Source organism: Canis aureus, chromosome 7, assembly GCF_053574225.1.
Source record: "Canis aureus isolate CA01 chromosome 7, VMU_Caureus_v.1.0, whole genome shotgun sequence".
NCBI lineage: Eukaryota > Metazoa > Chordata > Mammalia > Carnivora > Canidae > Canis > Canis aureus.
In genome coordinates, this window is record NC_135617.1 from 17041469 (window position 1) to 17064756 (window position 23288).

The following is a 23288-nucleotide window of genomic DNA, read 5'->3' on the forward strand; positions in this document are numbered from 1 at the left end:
AAATCTACCACCAAGAATACTCTACCCAACAAGGTTATCATTCAAAACGGAGATGAGATAAGAGTTTCCTACACAAACAAAAGAGTTCATCACCACCAAACCAGCCTTACAAGAAATGTTAGAGACTTATTTAAGTGGGAGAGGCCATAATTATTATTCTAATAATGAAAGAAAAAAAATGTAATGAGTATACACTAAAGGCACTAGATGAATCAATAAAATCTAATAAGAAAGCTAAAACACAAAAGTGGTAAAATCAATAATAGTTAGCTAAGGGGATTCACAAAATAAGAAGATATAAAATATGACTATATACATAAAATATGGAAAGGGGAGTAAAATAAAGTTCTTGTAGAATATGTTCAAACTTAAGTGACCATCAATTTAATATAAGTGGCTATATACTTAAGATGTTATATATGAACCTCATAGTAAACAAAATTAAAAACTATAATAGATACACAAAAAATAAAAAGAAAGCCAAGCATTACACTAAAGAAAGCCATCAACCACACAAAGAGCAAGAAATAAAGTAACAGAGGAATTACAAAAACAACCAGAAAAGAATAAAATGGAAACATGCTTACCTATCAATAATTACTTTAAATATAAATGCTCTGTAAGTTTCAAACAACATAGAGTAACAGAATAGATTAAAAGAAAAAAAGACCCATCTGCTTGTCACCAACAAAAAAATCACTTCGGACCTAAGACATATACCATACAGACTGAAAGTGAAGGGAGGCAAAAAGATATTCCATGCAAATAGAAGCAAAAAAAGACCAGGAAATAATAGTTATATCAGACAAAATTGACTTTAAAACAAAGATTGTAATGAGACAAACAAGGGAATTACATAATTATAAAAGGAATCAGTCAAACAAGTAGAGATAACAATTGTAATTATCTATGCACACAATATTGGAGCACCTAATGCATAAGATAAGTATTAAAAGACATAAAGGGAGAAATTGACAGTCATAAAATAATAGTAAGGGACTTTACCCACCTACAGCAATGGATTGACCATGCAGGCAGAAAATCAATAAGGAAACAGTATCTATGAATGACATATTAGACTATATATACACAAAACATACTCTCCAAAACCAACAGGAAACAGATTTTTTTTCAAGTGCTCATGGAACATTCTCCAGGACAGGTCATATTTTAGGCCACAAAAGGGTCAGTATTTTTAAGACTGAAATCTTATCAAGCATCCTTTCTGACCAAAACAATATGAATCAAGAAATGACAATTACAAGAAAATTACAAGAAAAAGCACAAATACATAAAGGCTAAACAACATGCTATTACACACCTCATCGGTCAATGAAGAAATCAGAGAAGAAATGAAAAAATATATGAAGAGAAATGAAAATTAAAACAGTAAAAAAAAAATAGTCAAAAAATTTTGGGACACAGATAAAGCAGTTCTAGGGGAAATTTATGGTGATACAGGGGAACCTAGAGAATAAGAAAAATCTATGATAACTTTACATCTAAAAGAAATAGAAAAAGATGAGCAAAAAAAAATGTCAGAGCAAAAATAAATGAAAGACCAAAAAAAAATAGAAAATATGAACACAATGAAGAGGTAGTTCTTGAAAAGATAAACAAAAATCAATAGACCTTTAGTCAGACTCATCAAGAAAAAAATAGAATTCAAATAAAAGAGAAGTTATAACTGACACCACAGAAATAAAATTATAAGAAACTACTATAAAAAATCATATGCCTACAGATGGGACAACACAGAAAAAACAGTAAATTCCTAGTGACATACAATCTTATGAAACTGAATCAGGAAGAAATAAAAAATATGAACAGACCAATTACTAGTAACAAAACTGAATCAATAATGGAAAAAACTCTCCAAAAGCCCAAGAGCAGATGAGTTCACAAGTGAAATCTACCAAACATTTAAAAAAGAGTTAATCGTTATTATTCTCAAAATATTCTAAAAAGTAAAAGAGGAAGAAAAACTTCCAAATATACTCTAGAAGGCCAGCATTATCCTGATACCAAAACCGGATGAAGACATTACAAAGAAAGAAAACTACAGGCCAATATCATGATGAAAAGAGACACAAAATTTTTCAATAAAAGACTGGGCATCTGGCTGGATCAGTTGGCTGAATGCCCAACTCTTGGTTTCGGCTCAGGTCATGATCTCAGGGTCGTGAGATTGAGCCTTGTGTCAGGCTCTGAAATCAGTGGAAAGTCTGCTGGATTCTCTACCTCTCCCTCTACCCCGCTCATATTTTCTCTCAAAAATAAATAAATCTTTAAAAATTCTCACCAAAAGATTAGCAAACCAAATTCAACAATATAACAAAAAAATTCATCATAATCAAGAGGGATTTATTCTAGGGATGCATGGATGATTCAATATTTACAAATTAATCAGCATGATACGCCACAGAACAAAATGAAGAATAAAAATCATATGATCATCTCAGTAGATGCAGAACAAGCATTTGGCAAAATTCTACATCCCTTCATGATACAAACTCTCAACAGAGTTTAGAGAGAACATAACAAAAGCCATATATTACAAACCCCAGTTAACATCATAACTCAACGGGGGGAAAGGGGGAGCTTTTCTCTTGATCAGAACCAAAACAAGGAGTCTACTCTTGCCCTTTCTGTTCAACATAATAATGGAAGTCCCAGCCACAGCAATTAGAAAAGAAAAAGAAATACAAGGTATCTAAGCTGGTAAAGAAGAATTTAAGCTGTCACTATTTGCAGGTGATGTGATTCTATACATAGAAAACTCTAAACATTCCATCAGAAAATTATTAAAACTTATACATGAATTCAGTAGGGTTGCAGAATACAAAATTAACATGCAAAAATGTTTTGCATTTCTATATACTAATAAAGTAGTAGAACAGAAATTAAGCAGACAATTCCATTTACAGTTGCACCAAAAGGAATAAAATACATTTGAATAAAGTTAACCAGGAAGATAAAAGACCTGTACTTTGAAAACTATAAAACATTAATTAAAAAGATTGAGGATAACACTAACAGATGGAAAGATATACCATGTTAATGGATTGGAAGAATTAAGATCATTAAAATGTTCATACCATCCAAAGCAATCTACAGATTCAATGCAATCCTATCAAAAAACCAAGAGTATTTTTCACATAACTAGAGTAATAATACTAAAATTTGTATGGAATCATAAAAGGCCCTTAACAGCAAAAGCAATTTTATGAAAAACAAACCTGGAGGTATCACAATACTAAATTTCAAGATATACTATAAAGCTACAATAGTCAAAACAATTTGGTAGTGGCACAAGAATAGACAATAGATCAATGTAATAAGATAGAGATCCAGAAATAAACCCACACTCACAAGGTCAATTAATCTATGACAAAGGAGGCAAGAACACACAATCGAGAAAAGACAGTCTCTTCAATAAATGGTGTTGGGGAAACTGGACAGCTACATGCAGAAGAATTAAACTGAACCACTTTCTTAAATCACATTTCAATTACCAATACTGTATTAAATATTTCGAAGTGGCTTAGAGAATAAATTTTAAAAGTTCTCATCACAAAAGGAAAAAACTTTTGTAACTATGTGGGGTTACAGACATTAATTAAAATACAAAAAAAAAAAAAAACCTCAAAATGCACTAAAGACTTAATGTGTGACCTCAAACCATAAAACTCCTAAAATAAAACACAGACAGTAATCTATTTAGACATTGGCCTTAGCAACATTTTTTAAGATATGTTCCCAGGCAAGGGAAACAAAAGCAAAGATAAACTGAGACAACACCAAAATAAGAAGCTTTTGCATAGTGAAGGAAATCAACAAAATGGAAAAGCAATCCAGTGAATGGGAAAAGATATTTGCAAATGGCATATCTGATAAAAGAGTTAATATCCAAAATATGTAAGGAATTGACACAATACCCACCCCCCAAAAAGCCCCCCAAAAATTGATTAAAACTTGGGCAAAGAACCTAACAGACATTTTTCCAACAAAGACATACAGACGGCCAACAGACACATGAAAAGACACTCAACATCACTCATCAGAGAAATGCCAGTCAAAACCACAATGAGCTATCACTTCACACCAGCTAGTATCAAAAAGAACATCTCGTATCAAAAAGACATAGAAATAATGAGTGTTGACAAGGATATGGAGAAAAGGGAATCCTTATGCATTGCTCATAGGGAATGTAAGCTGGTGTGACCACTGTGGAAACAGTATGGAGTTTCCTCAAAAAAATTAAAAATAGAAATATCATTTGATCCAAAAATTCTACTATGGGGTATTTACCCAAAGACTACAAAAACGCTGATTCAAAAAGATATCGCTATGTTTACTGCAGCATTATTTACAATAGCCAAGATATGGAAGCAACCCAAGTGTCTACTGATAGACAAATGGATAAAGAAGATATATATAAAAAATGGAACATTAGCCATAAAAAATGAGATCTTGACATTTCTGACATGGATGGACCTAGAGAATATTATGTTAAATGAAATAAGTCAGATAGAGAAAGACATATACCATATGATTTCACTTATATGTGGAATCTAAAATAAAAAAAAAACAAAACAAACATACAAAGCAGAAAGAGACCCATAAAAACAAACAACAAATTGGTTGTTTCCAGAGGGAATGTGGGTATGTGGGATGGGCAAATGGGTGAAGGGAACTGGACATACAGGCTTCCAGATAGGAATGAATAAGTCATGGGAATAAAAGGTACAGCATAGGGAATATGGTCAATGATATTGTAATAACATTGTATGGTTACACATGGTAATTAACACTTGCGGTGAACATAGCATAATGTATAGATTTGTTGAATCACTATGCTATACACTTCAAGTTACTGTAACATTGTACGGAATATTTAATTCAATAAAAAAGAATATACAAACTTCTACCTATAAGATAAATTCTGAGGATATAGTGTAGAGCATGTGACTACAATTACCAATACTATATAAAATATTTCAAAGTTGCTAGGAAAATAAATTTTAAAAGTTCTCATCACAAAAGGAAAAAACTTTTGTAATATGTGGGGTTATGGACTAAATTTATTAACTAAACTTACTGGTGTAAGTTTGGTGATCATCTAGCAATATATACATATATAACATTTTTTGTATACCTTGAACTAATACAATATTAAATGTTAATGATATCTAAATCTAAATAAACTGAAAAAAAAAAAAACCCACTCTAACTTCTTTAAGTGGTCAACCCAGAACTCATCCGTCAGGACCAGATTGTTTATTATGTTGTTCATATATATGTTTCCCTTGCTTAATTAGATCTACTTAAGAGAAGTATGTTAAATACCCAGACAAAGCTCTGGCAAGAAAAAAAAATTTCAATACAAAACAGCTACATGCTAACAATTTTGAAAACTGAGACAAGATGGAAAAGTTTCTTAAGAAAATATATATATCTTATGAGATGTGACTGAAGAAAAAATTAAAATCTTGAATAGTCCTGTGACTATTAAAGATAATGAAGCAGTGGTTAAAAATCTCCCCCGAAAGGTGCAGTTAGATGTTAAGAGTAGTTTTAAGGATGTCTTTTTTCTAGAGATCATGAGAAAAATCAGGCCTAATACATGTCAATACATTTTCAGAGAGCATGTATAACAGAAACACAACTATGGTAACTACTGTAAAAAATAAAATAATAAAACCTTGAATATGTATATCAACAAAAGCTATTGCTGCTCAGCTGGCGACTTGCCTCCCCTCCGCTGCTCACATGCTGATGCGCCAGGGCTGTTCTCTGGGATAGAGGCTATCTCCATCAGACTAATCTTCAACCACTACTGCTCACAAGTTGGCCGGGAAGGAAGAACACCTTTGTAGGTGGGATTTATTGGAATGAACAAATTGCAATATGAAAATAAAACAACTGAATGGAAAGGAGGCATCTGTGATTTGTTAGGAGTGTGATAGTACTATCACTAAAGATTTTTTTGTGTGCTGTGTTTGTTTGTTTGATTTATTAGAAAGAGAAAGGTATCCCACTTTCCCCATCTCCAGGATATATTATATGTATTTTTCAAAGCTCATTCCCCTCTTTATTTTCACTAGGGTGTGATCATTTATTAGGCATCATTTTTAGGATGCAGGATGAAATTTAGTGGTTACACCAGCTGCAAAAAGGGAGCTCAAACCTCTTTCTACGCGTAAATATCTCTTCTTTAGTAGCAGCACTGCAAAAAGTAACCTCACTGAACCATTTGAATAAACTTCAAAAAGAACTTCAACCACTCACCTGGATACAAGCCAGAGGCTCATTTGTCCAAATCGAATAACCACCAACTAAATATATTCTCTCATTATGGACAGCAACTCCAGATTCATTTTGGCCTAAAGTAAAGAGAATTGAATAAAAAGAAAAAATAAATCCATCTCCTTGCATGTCTTAATTAACCCTTTTGCCACTGAGGGATACAATTTCCCCCTGTGGCACACTTGTATGCTCCACAGGATTTTTGCAGCAACTAATCATCACCTCCCAGTACTCAGAGGGAAGAATTAACCACTCTTTCACAGAGAATGAATCTGTGTCAGGTCAGAAACAGGCCAAAATACTTATTAGTGAGCCAAGTTGGTAAATGCAGCATTAAATACAGCAATAATAAGCAATAACAAAATAAGAGTTCTGTGCTATGTTGTATGCCATTAACTTATAGTGGCAGAAATAAGGTATATTCTTGAAATGCAAAACACCTCCATAAATGCTTTTAAAGCAAATGCTTACATTTGTAGAGTAACAGCTGCAACCCCAAGAAGCCAATAAAACAGAGCCATACCCCTAGTGTCCTTCAAATGAAGACAAATGACAGAAAACATTGATAAAGTTACTATCCTCCCTTTCTTTACATACACAACAGTTTAAGACTATATTAAAGTTCCTGATCTGGGACCAGCCCGGGGTTCCCTAGATACTGACACGCCAAAATGATGGAAGCTTCCTCCCCCATTAAAAAAAAAAAAAAAGACAGAATTACTCACTATCACCTATTCTTCCCTGGAGGCCATCAGAGAGTGAGAGAGTCTCTTTTTATTGATGGGCTGACACCGGATTGACTGTGGTAATAAATAAGCTGGATCCTACAGCAGACAGAAACACAGATCCAGGGACCGAGGGGCTAAGGTACCACTACAGCAACTTGGAGAGAGTTAAGTACTTGTAGGTGGGCCTCAAAGATCGTTTTCACAGTAACAGGAGCTCCACACTCAGGGGGCCTCCTTGGCAGCAGCTGTGAGTGGTGGCGTGCCCACTCAGCATATTAATATGTCTGCAGGTGCTAGCCCAGCCCACTATTTTGAGTTTGTGTGATTTACTTATTTAGTGGAGCATCCTGGAAGGGACCCAATCCCCTGTGTATATTTAAAATGCAAGCTGACAAGGGAAAGTTTTCAATTCTATAAAGCAACATCAGGGAGCAGCCCGGGTGGCCCAGAGGTTTAGTACCACCGTCAGCCCAGGGCCTGATCCTGGAGACCGGTGATTGAGTCCCATATTGGGCTTCCTGCATGGAGCCTGCTTCTCCCTCTGCCTGTGTCTCTGCCTCTCTCTCCCTCTGTCTCTGTCTCTCATGAATAAATAAACAAAATCTTAAAAAAAAAAACAAAAAACGTTAAGGGTAAGTTGTCCACTGCTTTTCTTTTATTCCCTTTTGGGATGAGGAGGGTCCGTACCTAGTGTTGCCCTGGGTAATGCCTGAATAGCTATGTGGCCAGAAACACCACCAAACCCTGTGCACAGAACTGGCCTGAGATTTAGTTGTTAGGAGAATATAGACAGAACCCGTATTTGACAGTAACAAATAATGAAGATCAGACTCCTGACCTCAAAATAAATCAAAGAGGACTAAACGCGAAAAAAAAAAAAAAAAAAGATAAATTGCTTCTGTAAAGAGTTATCAGTTCTCTGGTTCCTCTTAATTGTGTCAAAGTTCCTGTGTGAATATTTATTGCCAAGAAATGGCTTGACAGACCTCTCTCAACCAAGTGAGAAGACACAAGAAAGTAGCGGAGGCCCTGAAAAACTAGACTGATCATCTGAGAGTCACATTTTGTGAGACAAATAATATGCACCTTTCTGGTTAATATGAGAAAGTTATTCTCCCACCATGCACTTGTATTTAGAGATGCTGTGAAGACGTATAAGAAAACAAGTGTGGCAACTTGTTGAATCTCTTCTCTTCCTGATTGACTTAGTCAAAGGTACTTGCCGGTCAAAAGGTTGAAATTACAACGCGTCCACTGGTCAGTGTCGATGTTATAAGAATCTATATGCCGCACAAGGATCCGGTCATTATTATAGTCCAAGTCATTGCCTCCAAGAACATAAAGCTTTCTTTGAACAGCAGCCATGGAATGGTAGACCCTTCTCTGCAGCATGGGACTACGGCTTATCCATTTATTCTGAAAAGAAATGCAGGTGAATTCTGTTAATAGGAGAGCTCCACAGCAGAAAACAGCAGTGCCTCCTTAGTAGCTGGGACTCTAGTTTGTCCATCACGTTCTACTGGAATGATGTTTACATATTTTGAAAGGTATGGCTTTGTTACCTGAGAACAACTACAGAAGAACCAAATATTCCAACTTTATTTTGCAACTTACAAAGGCATTTCCTCTTGTTGGGTTGCATTTTACAGGGCATTTGCATTTTATAAGGGAAGCACACGAGAATGTAGAAATTTTCATGATGGTTCTCTCACCCAATAGAGAGAATGTACTCATGCAAATTGCTTAAGAGTGAAAGCACATGGCTAGGTATAATGATGTAAGAAACAGGCTCTTGGGGCCCTGGGTGGCTCAGTGGTTGAGCACCTGCCTTGGGCTCAGGTCATGATCCGGAGTCCTGGGATTGAGTCCCTCATCAGGCTCCCCACAGGGAAGCCCCTCTGCCTATGTATCTCATGAATTTAAAAAAAAAAAAAAAAAAAAATCTTAAAAAAAAAGGCCCTGAAGCCAGAATGTCTGAGTTTATAACCTTTGTGTGACCTTGAGCAATTTATTTAACCTCTTTGTGCCTGTTTCCTCATCTGTAAAGTGGGGAGAGTCCTCCCTTACCTGACAAGCTTGTTATGAAGATCAAATTCATAAAATATTTATAAGAGTGACACATAATAAATATACACTTTAAAAATTATTGTGATAATAATCACTGGCTACCCAAGGCCTCTACATAAACTAGGGCTGGGATAACCTTGCTGTTCTTTCCAAAATTAACCTCCCAAGATCAATGGAAGAGCAAAGATCTGGTTTCACAACAAAGTCCCATGCTGTCTTAGTATTAGCCCATTTTAACGCATTTATAATCACATCTCCTACCAAACTGGGAAAGTTATTTCTAGGCATAGGTTTGTTTTGGTAGAAGGCCAAATTTTATACAACTTCAGGAATGATGAAAGGTCCACTATTTGTTTTCTGGTCATTCTCAGTAATGAGAAAGACATGCTTAATTCCTTTTAAATATGGCTCCTTTCTAAAATCTAATGTAAAACGCAAAATTAGATGAAAATCAAATATGACCTTAATTTTAAATCTTTAGTAATGGACAGGTAAGTAAACCTAACTATTTCCTTTGTACATAAACACTAACCTACAGGAAGAACCCAGATTGCTTTTGTCAAGAAAAATTTGGATTTTGATAGATCATCCGATGTTTCTAATACATAGAACTTCACCAGTTCACAAAGCTGTAAAGGAATAAGTTTTTAAAAAGTTTACATAAACATTGGTCCATTCACTAAAGGCCTATCTACTAGCTCATTTCTAATTTCTCTTTTAAAGATAAGACTTTAAAAAGAGTGGTTTGTCCAGTTTGAAAAGGCTTGCATATATCTGCTCCCCCCCTTTTTAAACATGTTGGAAGAATCTTGTTCCAATCAAATGTCTTTTTTAATAAAATAGCAAACCTTTCTTTCAGATAATTCTATGAAGAAATATATTCAATACATTTCACATGAGTGGATTTAACTCAAAACTCTGATGATGCCTTCCTTGGGTGCTTTCTATGAGGCAACCCATCCCAGTATTAGGAATCAGCGTTTGCATTAGCAGTCCAGTCCCCTGCCACAGGACTGTGGACGCCATCTGGTTTGTAAAGCCTGCCTGCATCCCCTGATTATATCTTTAGCTTCCTTCACTGCCGTGCCTGCCAGGTGAGCCGCCAACCACTGCAAAGGCAAAGAAACAGAGAGGCCTAGTGGGGTCATTCCTAATAAGCTAGCGTGTGAATACTAATCAGTAGTGGGGAAGCAGAGGTCACCCCAGCCTGCCTGTTGGCAGGTAGCGATGTGCTCTGTGGCAGATGGCAGGCATTATCGACTCTCCACAAAGGCCTAGAAGAGAAATAAGCACCAGGGCTGAATGATAGAGTTATTGAGATTCTGAACAAGATGCAAGCAGATGTGATGTTTGCCAGTACCCACCGTAAACAATATGCCAGTAGAATTTTTAAAAAGAGCATGTGTGTACAAACATGAAACAGAACTCATTTGAGAAATGTTAACACCTTCTTCCTCTTTAACCACGTGTGCACCGAACTCAAGCAACTGCAATTAATGATCCCTCTTGAGACATCTGGCCCATGGACATGTGGTCTCTGAAATCTACAGCTTCTAATGACATCAGGAAACACACTTGCAAAGAGAGAAACACCTTCGTTAAATTCAGAATCAAATCATGTTGAAATAAAAAGACACCAAATCGACTGAGGTCATTCAGGACACACAGTTGGTGGCCAATCCTGACCCAGGCTGCCAAAGCCAACCTGTTGTTCCATGTTCCATTATCTCCAGCTGACGGATATTAAATCTCCATATCAAATCATTTTGGAATACTGCCACCATCATGAAAAATATTTATATTACCAAAATCATAGAAATGGTGAAATTCTGAAAAACATTTGCCAAGGCCACAGATACTGTGGTAGAAGGAAAAGAGAACAAAATTAGTTCTTCTTTTGGGGACAAAAGACTCATTGAGGGTCAATGGCAAGTGAGCAGAAGAAGGGCCAGATGTCATCAAAATGCTACTAGTTCAGGCACCAGCTGTTAGACAAAATACATCCTCACACTTTCCAGATACTTCAGACTTGTCCCAGATAATGAGCTAAGACATTTTGGCTACACTGAGTTAAGTAAAAGTTATTATTTTATTTGGCAGTCATGAAACAGTAAGCATGTTCCCCTCTTGAAATGATAATCTTCTAAAAGGACATACAACAGGTCAATCAAAATCCTTTCTCTGGATGCCTCTGACTATGAACAGCCCCTTGAGATAATGGAAATAAAGGGCATTGACCTCATCAACATATCTCCCCTTTTTTCTACATCATCCAAAACTCTGAAGGAGTTAAGCACAGTGTATAGCATAAAGCTAAGGGAACTAAAATTTTGTGAGAGGAAAAAAGAGGCAACCAAAAGGCAGTTGATCCAGATGCTTCCTTTTCTCTATATAAGTTTAGGATGTATGTGTGTGTGTGTATAGACTTGGCATTTCAACCACTAATGACTGTGGAAATCTTTTAAAATTCATTTTAATTAAGGTAATGAGTTTTTCTTATATGATTCTTACCTGGTTCGGTTCATATACCATTAGTCTGTTCTGATATTGTGCTGTGTTAGTTACCCCACCTGGAATGGATTAACATGTGTTAGAGCTTTCATGAATACGAAATAGGATATTCCAACGTAAGAATGAGATACAATTAAAGGAAAATTAGCTACTGCTGAGGATCTGTTTGTATACCCTCGTGGTGAACCCATGACATAATTAAGAAGCTTATTGTTGAAGCAGTTTCATTTTCAAGAAACATTTCAGAAGCAATTCAATTGAGAGCAAGCAACAAGTATGCTGAGATTACCAAGAGGTCCCAATTCTGGCAAGCTGCTCTGCATGGCCAGAATGAGGGGCAAAGTATGGAAGGAACAAAACACACATGGACAAGTCTCTATGAAATTTATGCCCAGGACAGAATTATATGGAAAATTCTTGTCCTTAGCTAAACTGGCAATTTTACAGCTCTAACCTTCTGTACACAAACACAGTGATATCTTGATAACTCTTTGGAGGAACTATATCTAAGAAAAGACATGACTTATCAAAAGAAATCTAGAGCCAGAGCCAGAACATAATGGGAGCCATCAATGTGAGTCACATATGCAAATTTAAATTTTCCAGTAGCCACATTAAAAACTGAAAAGAAATATTGAAAGTAAACTTAATATAAATTTTATTTTACTCAACATAGGCCAAATATTATTATTTCAGTGTGAAACTAATATAAAAATTATGGAGGTACCTTATATTCTTTTTTTTACATATTGTCTTGAAAATCCAATATATATTTGACACAGCACATCTCAAACCAGATTATCCACATTTCAAGTGCTCTAATAAGGCACATGTGACTATGGGTGACCATATTGGACAGCACACATCTAGAGCACTGCACACAGTCGGTATTGTTATCAACTTTTCTAAAGCCTCCTGACAACTGCTTAGATCCAAGACTCAAGACCTTCTGCTTAATCAAGAACCACTAAAAAATCATCACATTTCTAACAAAGTTTCTCTTATCTGTCCTCATGCTTCCTTTCACATTTGTGGTGTGCAGCGAACCCTATAAAACCCAGAAATTACTGATTCTACTTTAATTTTTACCACCAAATAGGAAAACTAAAAACCATATAAAACAGGACTATAAGAAAATCACACTAGGAGATATTAAATGTTAGGTAAGAAAATAGCAAGAATATGAGAACGTCCCCCCCCCAAATCTCCTTAGAAATAGTGCTTTTTAATCGCTTCTCGGCCTTTTGGCTAAGATCAAGTGTAGAAATAGTGCTTTTTATATAGTTCTAGATGCTCATTTAAAATGAGCAACATAAAAAAAAAATAAATAAAATAAAATAAAATGAGCAACATTTTCATAAGTATCACAAAGAAGCAGCTAATTTTGCAATAAAGATCTCAAACTGAACCAGACTAAAAGTCTTTTCTATTGAAATTTTTTGAATTCAAAAAGTGTATACTGTTACAATAATGACCAAAACAGCCTTAACATTTTTCTCAGTTTGACTCAACTTTACTTTATCTTTCAATCTCTAGGCCCCTGACATCCCTTATCTTAAAGGACTTAACTTTAGAAACCCTGTAAATGCTTTCTCCACCTCCGCGAGATACAAATCACTTAAGAAGCTTCTTGCAAGTTGTACAACCTGGGAATAACTTCCTCAAAGACCTAGGAGCCATCCCATTGAAATATAATCATCAAGGAAGATGATGTTCCTATCTCCCAGTTTCTATGCAGGAGGGTGGGAGCCTCACTCTGATGGGTGCCAGTCAGCAAACACAAATGGCCTAATTACAGTGAAAAACATTTACAAAATCAGAGGGAGCTGAATATGCTCAATACATCACATTGATCAACCTTCCTCCAAAGCTCCTTCAGTATTTTTCTCATAAAGTTCAGTGTTGTTTTTTTTAAGATTTTATTTATTCATGAGAGACACACAGAGAGAGGCAGAGACATAGGTAGAGGGAAAAGCAGGCTCCCTGCAAGGAGACCAATGAGGGACTTGATCCCTGGACCTGGGATCACACCCTGAACCCAAGGCAGAAGCTCAACTGCTGACCCACCCAGGCATCCCAAGATCAGTGTTTCGAAACCCTCCTACCTCTTATTCTTCAGAGGAGTTGATATCAGACTGCATTCTGGTCTCCCTCCCCTATTGCAATAGTCTTGAACAAAGTCTTCCCTGCCTGCTTAACTTTGCCCAGTATAATTTTTGCTTTGACGGTTCAGTCCTTAGAATAAGTCACTACCATCAACTCTGTGGCCAGGAATTAAGTCAATGAGAATCCAGAGGATTTGTGCACAATCCTCAACTGAGCTGAATAACCAATCAATACTAATGGATACATAAAGGGAAAGGGAACCTGTCCAGGCCAATCATTACTCTCTCATTCAACCCCAATAAGGAGATCATATCTTTCATATTAATTGACTATGGCTTTTATTAACTGGAGGGCTTTTTTTTAAATTCTCTCTGAAGCCTGCAACTACTTTTAAGATCAATGAAAGCTTTATCTGCAGAGTAAATTCACAAAGAACAGAGAGAAATGAGCTTCCTGCCCTCAAAGAGTCTTCTCTGCATTTCTTATTGAATGTCTCATTTTAAAATAAAATCAAAGGAAAAGAAAATACACTTAAGCAAGCAGAGGCTGAAATGCCTACATAGAGTCAAAATGTATGTCCAAATAAACACAGAGGTATGTTTGCTTTTTCCTCCCAACCTTCCTTTTCTTATCTGATTAAAAATTGAATGTCCAATCATTCTTTCTTAGCATAACTACATAAGAATAATCAAATCTATTGAGACCTCACAAGTCTTCAGGGTTAAAATGATTGCCAAGTGCTTTTGATCTGGGCCATAACCACCAGATTAATGTCCAGCTCACCTATAATCATTTCTCCAAATGAGAGGGAGCAGAGGGTAAAGCTCCCACCCATTATTTCAAAACTTTGACAGTTTCTCTCCTTGTTTTAGAAATATGGGACAGAATTAATATCTACTGCAGTAAACTATCTGTTTATGACACTATTTGAAAATATTTACACTACTATATGTATCAGGCTCTGCCCATTATAGATTAAATGTACAACCAATGGATTAGAATGTAGCTATTACAACCTCTCTCCTAGGCAGGGCACACAATTTATCTTCATGCTCTTCAGACTTATTATTTACTCTCTTCTACAGTTGCATTTGTAATAGTTTCCCCCCCTCCTTAATCAGCACGCAGTAATTAGATTCCTTACCCTTACATACAAATTTTCACTCACATGACAATGTTTAAAAATGAGATACTGGGTTACTAGGTGAAAGTAAAAATAAAAATCCTAGTTAGTTATTTGGTTGATTACTTCTGGAATGTTAAACCACAGGAGGTGCCTAAAAACCTAGTTTTGTAACTTTTGCCAAGTCAGGATTGCAAGGGAGAACCTTAGAAATTGGTTTTATTGCTTTCCTCCTTTGAAATAATTTACAAATGATCATATAAATAAAAACCATTTGTTCTCAATACAAAAAATAAATTTCAAAAAAGCATCCAACTTTGTGGCCCACATTTCTTTAGCAGTGTTATTTGCAGAGCTTTATCATTACATTCTCTTCACATAACACTCTTCACTTTTAGATTAATCTGCTGAAATGAGATGCTAAGGATTTGCATACAGATTTGACTATACAAAAATAGATATGGAATTAATAACAGTCTCTATATGTTTTAATTTCTCCTAGACTGGAGTACCCTTGCCTGCAGCAGTATTCCTGGCTTTGAAAGTCATCAAGCTGATTTGCCTGCTCTGGGTTATGATGCCACATGCTGCTATACTGTCCCCTGCAATCAAAGCACTTGCAAAGATAGATTCTATGCCTCCCTCTATCGAGTACATTTCATAGATTGGCAGTTTTGATCTCCCTCCCCCACCCCAGGGGGGGATAATCTGCATCTTAACAGCTTTCTATAGATACATTTGTCATTAAATATGCCATCTCGTATCAGCATCCATTTTTAAAGCCAAGTTTTCCCTAACTTTGAAGTGCCACAGTCCAAGTTGACTTTTCAGCCAAAATTGAAAATGAACAACCCTGTCTTATACTTTTGAACTGTGACTTAAAGATATACTGCAGGTTCCCCCAAAGTCAAATAAGTCTTTAAAAACTGCCAGAAGGAATGAAAAGTTACCACCATGCTACCAGCAATGAGAAATGCTTTCTATCATCAAGACAGAGTAAAGCATTTTTCTTAAGCTTCCCTGTTCAGCTCTTCACAAAACGTGGTGACAAATGGATGAACGCGAACCGAAGAAAGGATGACAGGTGGTTGCCAAACAAGCGATTTTTGTCTCCACTACTGCAAGTCACTGACTCCCAAACTCACTGTGCTCAAAAGCAGCAACTGGTCGATACTGACAATGTCTACATAATACTGGGTTTAGGAAAACAGCTCTCAATGTATATTGGTCAGGGTAAGTCAAGTCAGGGGCTCTATCTATTTTTTTCCTCCAAGGAGAGAAAGTACATCTGTTGATACAGAGTCCTCTATACTACACTGTTTAGTAGAAACCTACAGTACATGATACAGCACTTGTACCCTTAGAAGGACGGAGTGGAATGCACAGAACTGAACGTGTCCGCGCTCTCAGGGAAGACACTGCAGGCTGGAACTCTGCCAACTGAGGACTGCGGAAAACCATCTCAAGTTCTCTGCAGCTCTCCTGGAGCCTGCAGGGTCCAGCGTTAGGCTGGTCCAGGGGCAGAGTCTCAGGACGGGCTGGGGCATCATCCCGCACAGGTTCCTTTAGGACCATCTTTGTGAGAGAATTTAACACAGCCAGGCTCAGGTTCCTTTTATGCAAACTGGAGATGACACTATCTCTCCCACAGGTTTTGGATTCAGAGCGCACAGCTTAAAGGCAACCCACACACAGAGGAAGTTCACTACAGTGCGGCAGTAGTTTATTTATGGGAGTTTCTTATCATTTCCATAAAAAGTACAAATGAGTATATATGGAATATTGAAAATATAATGAAGTATAGAATATTGAATTAAGGAATGAATTTTGTCTGAAAGTAGTATTTTTTTTTAACTTTTTTTTTAGTATTTTTTTTTTCTAAGAATGAGATTGCTGGCTGGTCTATAAGGTATCAAAGGCTTTTTTTCTTTAATAGTTTAAAGCTTCGCCTCTCTAAATAAGCTGATTCTCAAAAAACTAAAACTTCACACTTTTTGTCTAATTACCAAATGAATGACTGGCATTGGGTGTGAGTTCACATTAGTCATTTTTTTAAAAAAGCCAAACTCATTACTAGTCCTTAATAAAAGGGACACCATGGGAATATTTACAATAAATAAAATTTACAATGAAAGATAAACTTTTATATTACCTAGTTTTACACAGTAGACTGTCCGTATTTTTAGTGTTCATAACACTACAAAAACGGTAAAAGAATCTTTCTACTGAATTAGCATCTTGAATAGGAGCATACTTAATCCATGCATCAAATTAAAACTACTATCCATATTATTTCTGTCACACTTGAGGAAACCACACAAATGGATGGGTAATTAATAGACTCAAAATCCGTAAAGAAAAGTCTCAAATTTACAAAATACCTATAAAGAAAGGGTGATGCACTTGAAAATATAAATTTGTAAATTATGTTTACGTCACCTAGAGAGAACAAACTTGTGATGCAAAACATGTAAATAATGCACCATGTGTTATTTAAGATAAGTGCGATGATAAATGAAGATAAAATCCACCACAATGCAGATGTCATCTGCCCTTTAAAAATCTCAATGAAATTCCAACTCCCATTCCTCATTCTATAGAAAGGTGAAATCTTGCCTCCAAAGATTTCTGCACGTTCCAAGCAGAGTTAAGCTCTCAAGGTCACCTCTACCTGTCTCTAGTGTCCTGGCTTGCTGTATTCTTGTTGAGTCTTTAATCTCCCTCCTGCCATCAAATTCTTTCACCACTTCCCATTTCCATGATGCAGCTTTAGCTTTCTCTCCTCTTAGAAATAAAAAAATGACATATTTCCCATATTTTTAGGTAAAGTAATTCAGCTCCCTCTTTATTCTACCTTTTTTTTAGATCCATCTGGTCAGACACAAATGGATCACCTAAACAAAGACTGTTCTCTCCACAAAAAGGAGAGAATGTCTATTTTGTGGCTCATCTCTTGTGCCCTGAGAAAGTGGTCAAACAATTAAAGATAATCAAGTGATCGTTGATCTAAACAAGTCTCCAGGAATGACAATTCTTCAGTATATCTTTGACTTTCAGTCATGTCATTCGGGAATTCTTTTTACAATGTAAGCATCTGTTTTTGAGACCTTTATTGTAGCGATAAACAACTGGATTGTACGGTTTTATGGGGAAAGCATGGTTTTCAAAAACCAGAGACACAGAGATCAAATTCTGACTTTGTCAAATACCAGCTGTGTGATCTATCAAAATTATTTAACATCTTTAAGCCTCATCTCCTGAGCAGCAATGGGAGGGTAAACAAAGTGCTACTTCTCCAGAATAAAGGGAAGTCCATTTAGGATGAAACCTCTGTTAATTATTTTGGAGACTGAAGGTGATGGCTTGAAAGCCATTTAGCTCTTTTATCTTAATGTTTATATACTTAGTTAGCCATTTGGCTCCTTCAAAAGCATTGTGGATGGTCATTTCTGTTTGGTTTCATCTCACTGCAATACTATGGTGGTTTTGTTTTTGTCTTTTTCAGATGGGGAAGAGTAAAGGCTGGGGGAGAAGTGAAAAGAAAAGAAAAGGCTGGAGAGGGTTGTAAGAGTCTAAAGCAATGAAGAAGAAATTTCATTCTTAAGGGGATAGCAGGTCACTAAGAACTTTTAAGTGGACATACCACATCTTCAAGCTCCAAACCTCCAGCAGGCCGGTGGCTTCCTCATATGGTAGCTGCCCGCAGGGGCGACAGACAGATACTCTCTCATGTACTTACTTGAGACACACATTTGTTCTCCCTCAAGCAAACCTTAAGTCCTTGACACTCACCTAACCCAACAAGCTGAACCCTTCCAATAGGATCCTTTGGACTATTCACAGCCTAAAAACCTTCCATCTTGAGTGAATCCAAGGATCGGCCCTCTCCATTCTTTAGTGAGTATACAAAAAAAAAAAAAAAAAAACAGAAATGTACAAACTGGGTCACCATCATTTTGCTGTTTCCAACCTTAATAAGAGCTCTGACACTTAATTTTTATTTATTTATTTATTTATTTATTTATTTATTTATTTATTTATTCTTAAATTTACGATACTCACACAGAGAGAGAGAGAGAGAGAGAGAGGGGCAGAGACACAGGCAGAGGGAGAAGCAGGCTCCATACACTGGGAGCCCGACGTGGGATTCGATCCCGGGTCTCCAGGATCGCGCCCTGGGCCAAAGGCAGGCGCCAAACCGCTGTGCCACCCAGGGATCTCCTGACACTTAATTTTTAAAAACATGTCAGTTCCCTCTGCTTTATCTCAGAGGCTTTTTTACCAACCCCTGCCCCCCACCTCCACCCCTGCCCTGGAAGGCCACCTCCCTTAGACCCTCTACATGGTCCTGACATAGCACAACTTCAACAGACAACCCTGTTTCTCACTTGATTCCATCAACAAGGAACCTCCTCAGGTTCCTGACCCTCATGTGGGAGCTTCTCTAGGTCCACACCTAGAGTTGTCCCTCATCTTCCAAGATTAGAGCTTGAGGGGTCTCCCCTTCTCCTGTCCAAATCCCTCCTGCCTGTTTGAGACCCTGTGCCTATTGTCATCATAGTGTCCCATGGACTTTGCACCATTCCTAGAGGATACGCTTAGCCTTTACCAACCAAAGAATGACCCCTTCCCTTCACCTTCAATTTTGCTCTCTCCTTTCCTTTATCTACCAGTATGCTTAATGCACTTGCATCCTTTAAAAAAAGTTCCCTCCTTTGACTCTGGATTTCTCCCGATAGCTACTCTCTCTTCTCTCAGCCAAACTCCCATCTTTTTCTTTCCTTCCTATTCTTTTTTCTGAAAAAAGTATGTGTGTACCTAAAAACAAAACAGCACATCCTCTCCTGGTAGGTAGGTGGAGCATAAGAATCAGAAAGTTGTCGGGTAAACTCCAACTTAGGAAACCAAATTGAGATGGTATCCCAGCTTCTGACCTATACTTGCACTTTCTACTTCGTCATTTTCCTTCCATGCCCCAAGCTACCACATTCTTGCTTCTACTTTCTTCCATTCCCCTAAAGCTACTTTCACTAAAGTTACCAAGGGGTTCCTGATTGAAAATTACAGAGAAAATGAATATTCTGGACCGTGATGTCCCAGCAGTACTGGGCACCTCTCACCATGCCCTTTCCATTTTGGTTTTGATTTAACACTCCTCCTCTGACCTTGCCCATCCCACATTCTCAGGTTTATTCCTCAGACCCCTCCTCTGCACCCTCCTCCCTACTAGCTCCCAACCTTCCGCGTTGGTCTCTTTCCATCTACCTCTTGCCCATCTGTCTCCTCTCACTCTCCTCTGCCTCATCTCATCTCATCTGATCTGCTGTGAGACCCTCCTCTCTGATATTTGCTCCAAAAATTAGAAGAAAAGGTCCTGTCTCTGAGTCTGAGGGGTGAGGGTTTTGAGGAAGTTCCAGGCAGTGAAGGGTGGCTGAGGAGGAGCTGAGGGGGGCAGGGGTAGCGAGGATGGAAGGACACTAGTGTAGGGCACAAAGAGGACTCGGAGAGCTGAGCAGATCCCACCCAAGCCCTCCTGTCAACGGGCCTCTTCCAGTTGACAGGATTTAGCTGTCTTGGCATAGGCACAGATAAAGTGGACCACTGGGTTGGTCCAGAGCCAGTGCTTGCTAGATGGCAGGAGAACTATTGAAATATTTGGACCATGAAGCCCACTCACAAGGAAAGGGAAGGGTTAATGAGTAAATGGGAAGCAGCCAGTGGACCTAAGGCCAAGTTAGGATGAAGGTGCTATGAACCTTCGTGAAACCCGCATTAAGTCCTCCTTGCTTTACACCACTTCTGTCCCTGAGAAAAGACTTCGATCCTCATATCTATCACCCAGAATACCATAATCATTTGTTGAAGAGTCTGTTCCCTCTACCACACTGTGAGTCCCAATTCAGGATGTAGGTCTTACTCTCCTTTGTCAGTCCACACTAGCCTGGAAGAAGACTAAGGGAGGATAGGAAAGTTGCTCAGCATCTCCTGGCCAGTGAGAAGCAGAGCAAGTCCCACATGCCCTGTGACCTCAGGATACCATAAGCCAGCCTTTACTGCACCCCCATATTAATTACCAATATTTTGTATGTGACTTTTTAGATACAAGTAAAGTATTATTTACAAACCTAGAGAAAAGCTAAAGCTATAGCATTTAAAAAATGTTTATGAAATTTACATTGTTCTAATTTTAATGAATACTAGAAAAGCCAAAGTCCCTTTAGTAGGTTTGAAAAAATTAAAGTTATTTTAAATGGGGCAATGCAAGCTTCATATAAATTTAATCAAGATGAAAATAAACATATCCTCTAGGGAGTTAAAGAAGCATTAACAAATGTTCTTTCATTAATGAAATATCTGAAGAGTTCTTTGATTGTCAGCTCCTAGAGGGTAGGAAGTGTGTTTGCTGAATTAATCTTTTTATCTATGAACCAGCACAAGACTAAGTAAGGATGTAGCATTCACCAAGAGAATCAGGAAAGCACTAAATACCACTTTTGAATAAATATAGTAGCATTTGTCTTATGTTTATAGTTTTAAAGCACTAATTTTGTGGTTAGCTTCCCATTATCTTGGTGCCATTTGACAAAAATGAAAAGGTAAGTTGTTCTGCCAGACGAGCTCAGGATTAATTTTCACTCACAAAAAAGGGATCTTTTTAGTAGTTCACAAACAATACCTCACAATGGAAGGCATACCTTTTAAAGCACAACGACAGAATATTTAATGCTTCTTTTGCTTCAGTATTGTGAATTTCAAGTAGAAATGATGTAGAGCATTTGTGAATTGGGTCACAGTGTCAAATGCTACAGGAGCCTGTAAAATTTGACTATCTCTAACATCTTAAATTAAATGCTAATGGGCATATCCATACAGCCTGATTTTCTGAATTCATCTCTGCTTGTTTCATTTTAAAAACCATGGACAGGTTTCAAGGTGTCCTGACCCCAAAATGGACAGAGAAAGGGGAGGGAGTATGCAGAGCCAGTGAACATGCCAGAAATATTGAATCTCTAAAGAGACATTCATTTTGTGTTTTATGGAACAGAAATAAGCTCCTAAAATCCACATTCTAAAATCCTTACTTCTTCACCTCAGGCAAAGCTTGCAAACTACCAGAAGTATGCCAATGACCTGATCCCCTCATCAATTAAATTGGAAATACTTGATTATTTGATAAAGGATAAGGAATAGCCTCAAACATTTTTATTTGCAACAATAAATCTGGGTAACACTTCTAAATCAGTGATAGGGTGACATATACCTGCTTTGTTTTTTTTTTAAGGGGGCTGTTAGCAAATCTAGTACCTTTCCCCATCCATGGTTAGATTCACAATTGATTTATTATAAGCTGGTGCTGAGGAAAGAGGCAGACAACTGATGGTATTAGAAATGTCACTGGTGATTTCCTTTTCTTTCCAATTAAAGGTATTGTACTATACACAGGGAAGTGAGTTTTTCATCTCAAGTACACAGTAGGGAGAAACAAACCTGAGAAAATTGTGATTGTTTTCATTAAGTATGGTTAACACAGGCAGCATACATTAGTGCAAAAGAAGAACAAAGGAAATGTATTTCCTTTCACAGTGGGGGAAAAACAAAGTGATAGAGCAATAAGATCTATAATAAGTTGATACATTTAATAAAATGGAAAAGGAAACATACAGACTCATATTGAAAGAGAAATCAGCTTGATACCAGGATGATAGATTTAGCCAGTCTAGGATGAGTTTCTGTGTTTTACTAAGGCCTCACTAAAGAAGATGTTAAATATTTCAAACCTTTAAGAATATGTATGGGAAACTGCAGTATTTTTTTAAAAACTAGTTTTTAAAAGCTAAGAAAACAGGAAATATTTTTTAAAATATTTGTGAGAAATTCATATATAACTTAGAAATGCAATGCAAAATTTAGGAATCCATTAACAACATATGAAAACTAAATGAGTCAATGGAAGGAATATAAGTTGGAAGAAAAGATAAATTACATTGATTTCATTAATCCATCATTGTTTTGTTTCCAAGTCAAGCACATATCTGTTCCTTCTATTAGCAAAGGCTTATTTGTAGCCAAGTTTGAAATTTCTTCAGCAAAGCCAACAAGATATAGTCAAGGTGGTTATTTTCTTAAATATTGAAATATATACTTAAAAGATAAATGAAGTTTTTATCTAAAGATATCTACATATACTAATGTTCACACTCATATCTAATGTTTTTGGTATATAAGACCAGCAATTATTGGATCCATCTCATTTATCTTCTTCGTTAATCCAATTCTTAACTTCATTCATTAATTATAGAGCACTTAAAACCTGACATGAGCTATCTTTCTCTAATGAAAATCAATGAATTGCCAATAACTGAGGCATTGTCCTGTAAAGCCAAGACTACCGCTGTCTCCCTGACTATTGAGGACAGTGGAAGGAAAAATGGGCAGAATACAAA

The 23288-nt window shown here is 37.0% G+C and overlaps 1 protein-coding gene and 1 pseudogene across 14 annotated transcripts in view; one reads left to right on the forward strand and one right to left on the reverse strand.

Moving 5' to 3' along the window:
* KLHL32 (kelch like family member 32) overlaps window positions 1-23288 on the reverse strand; it is a 234664-nt gene that overhangs the window by 18614 nt on the left and 192762 nt on the right. For 12 of the 14 annotated variants that reach the window (XM_077903008.1, XM_077903016.1, XM_077903015.1 and 9 more), the window contains 3 exons: window positions 11616-11674; window positions 8261-8453; window positions 6292-6386 (listed from right to left, as the gene is read on the reverse strand). In XM_077903008.1, the coding sequence (XP_077759134.1) occupies window positions 6292-6386; window positions 8261-8453; window positions 11616-11674 (347 nt within the window). Of the gene's footprint in view, window positions 1-6291; window positions 6387-8260; window positions 8454-11615; window positions 11675-23288 lie in introns of those variants that run through there. The other 2 variants (XM_077903019.1, XM_077903020.1) reach the window with 2 other exon arrangements.
* LOC144317943 (U2 spliceosomal RNA) lies at window positions 12844-12944 on the forward strand (annotated as a pseudogene).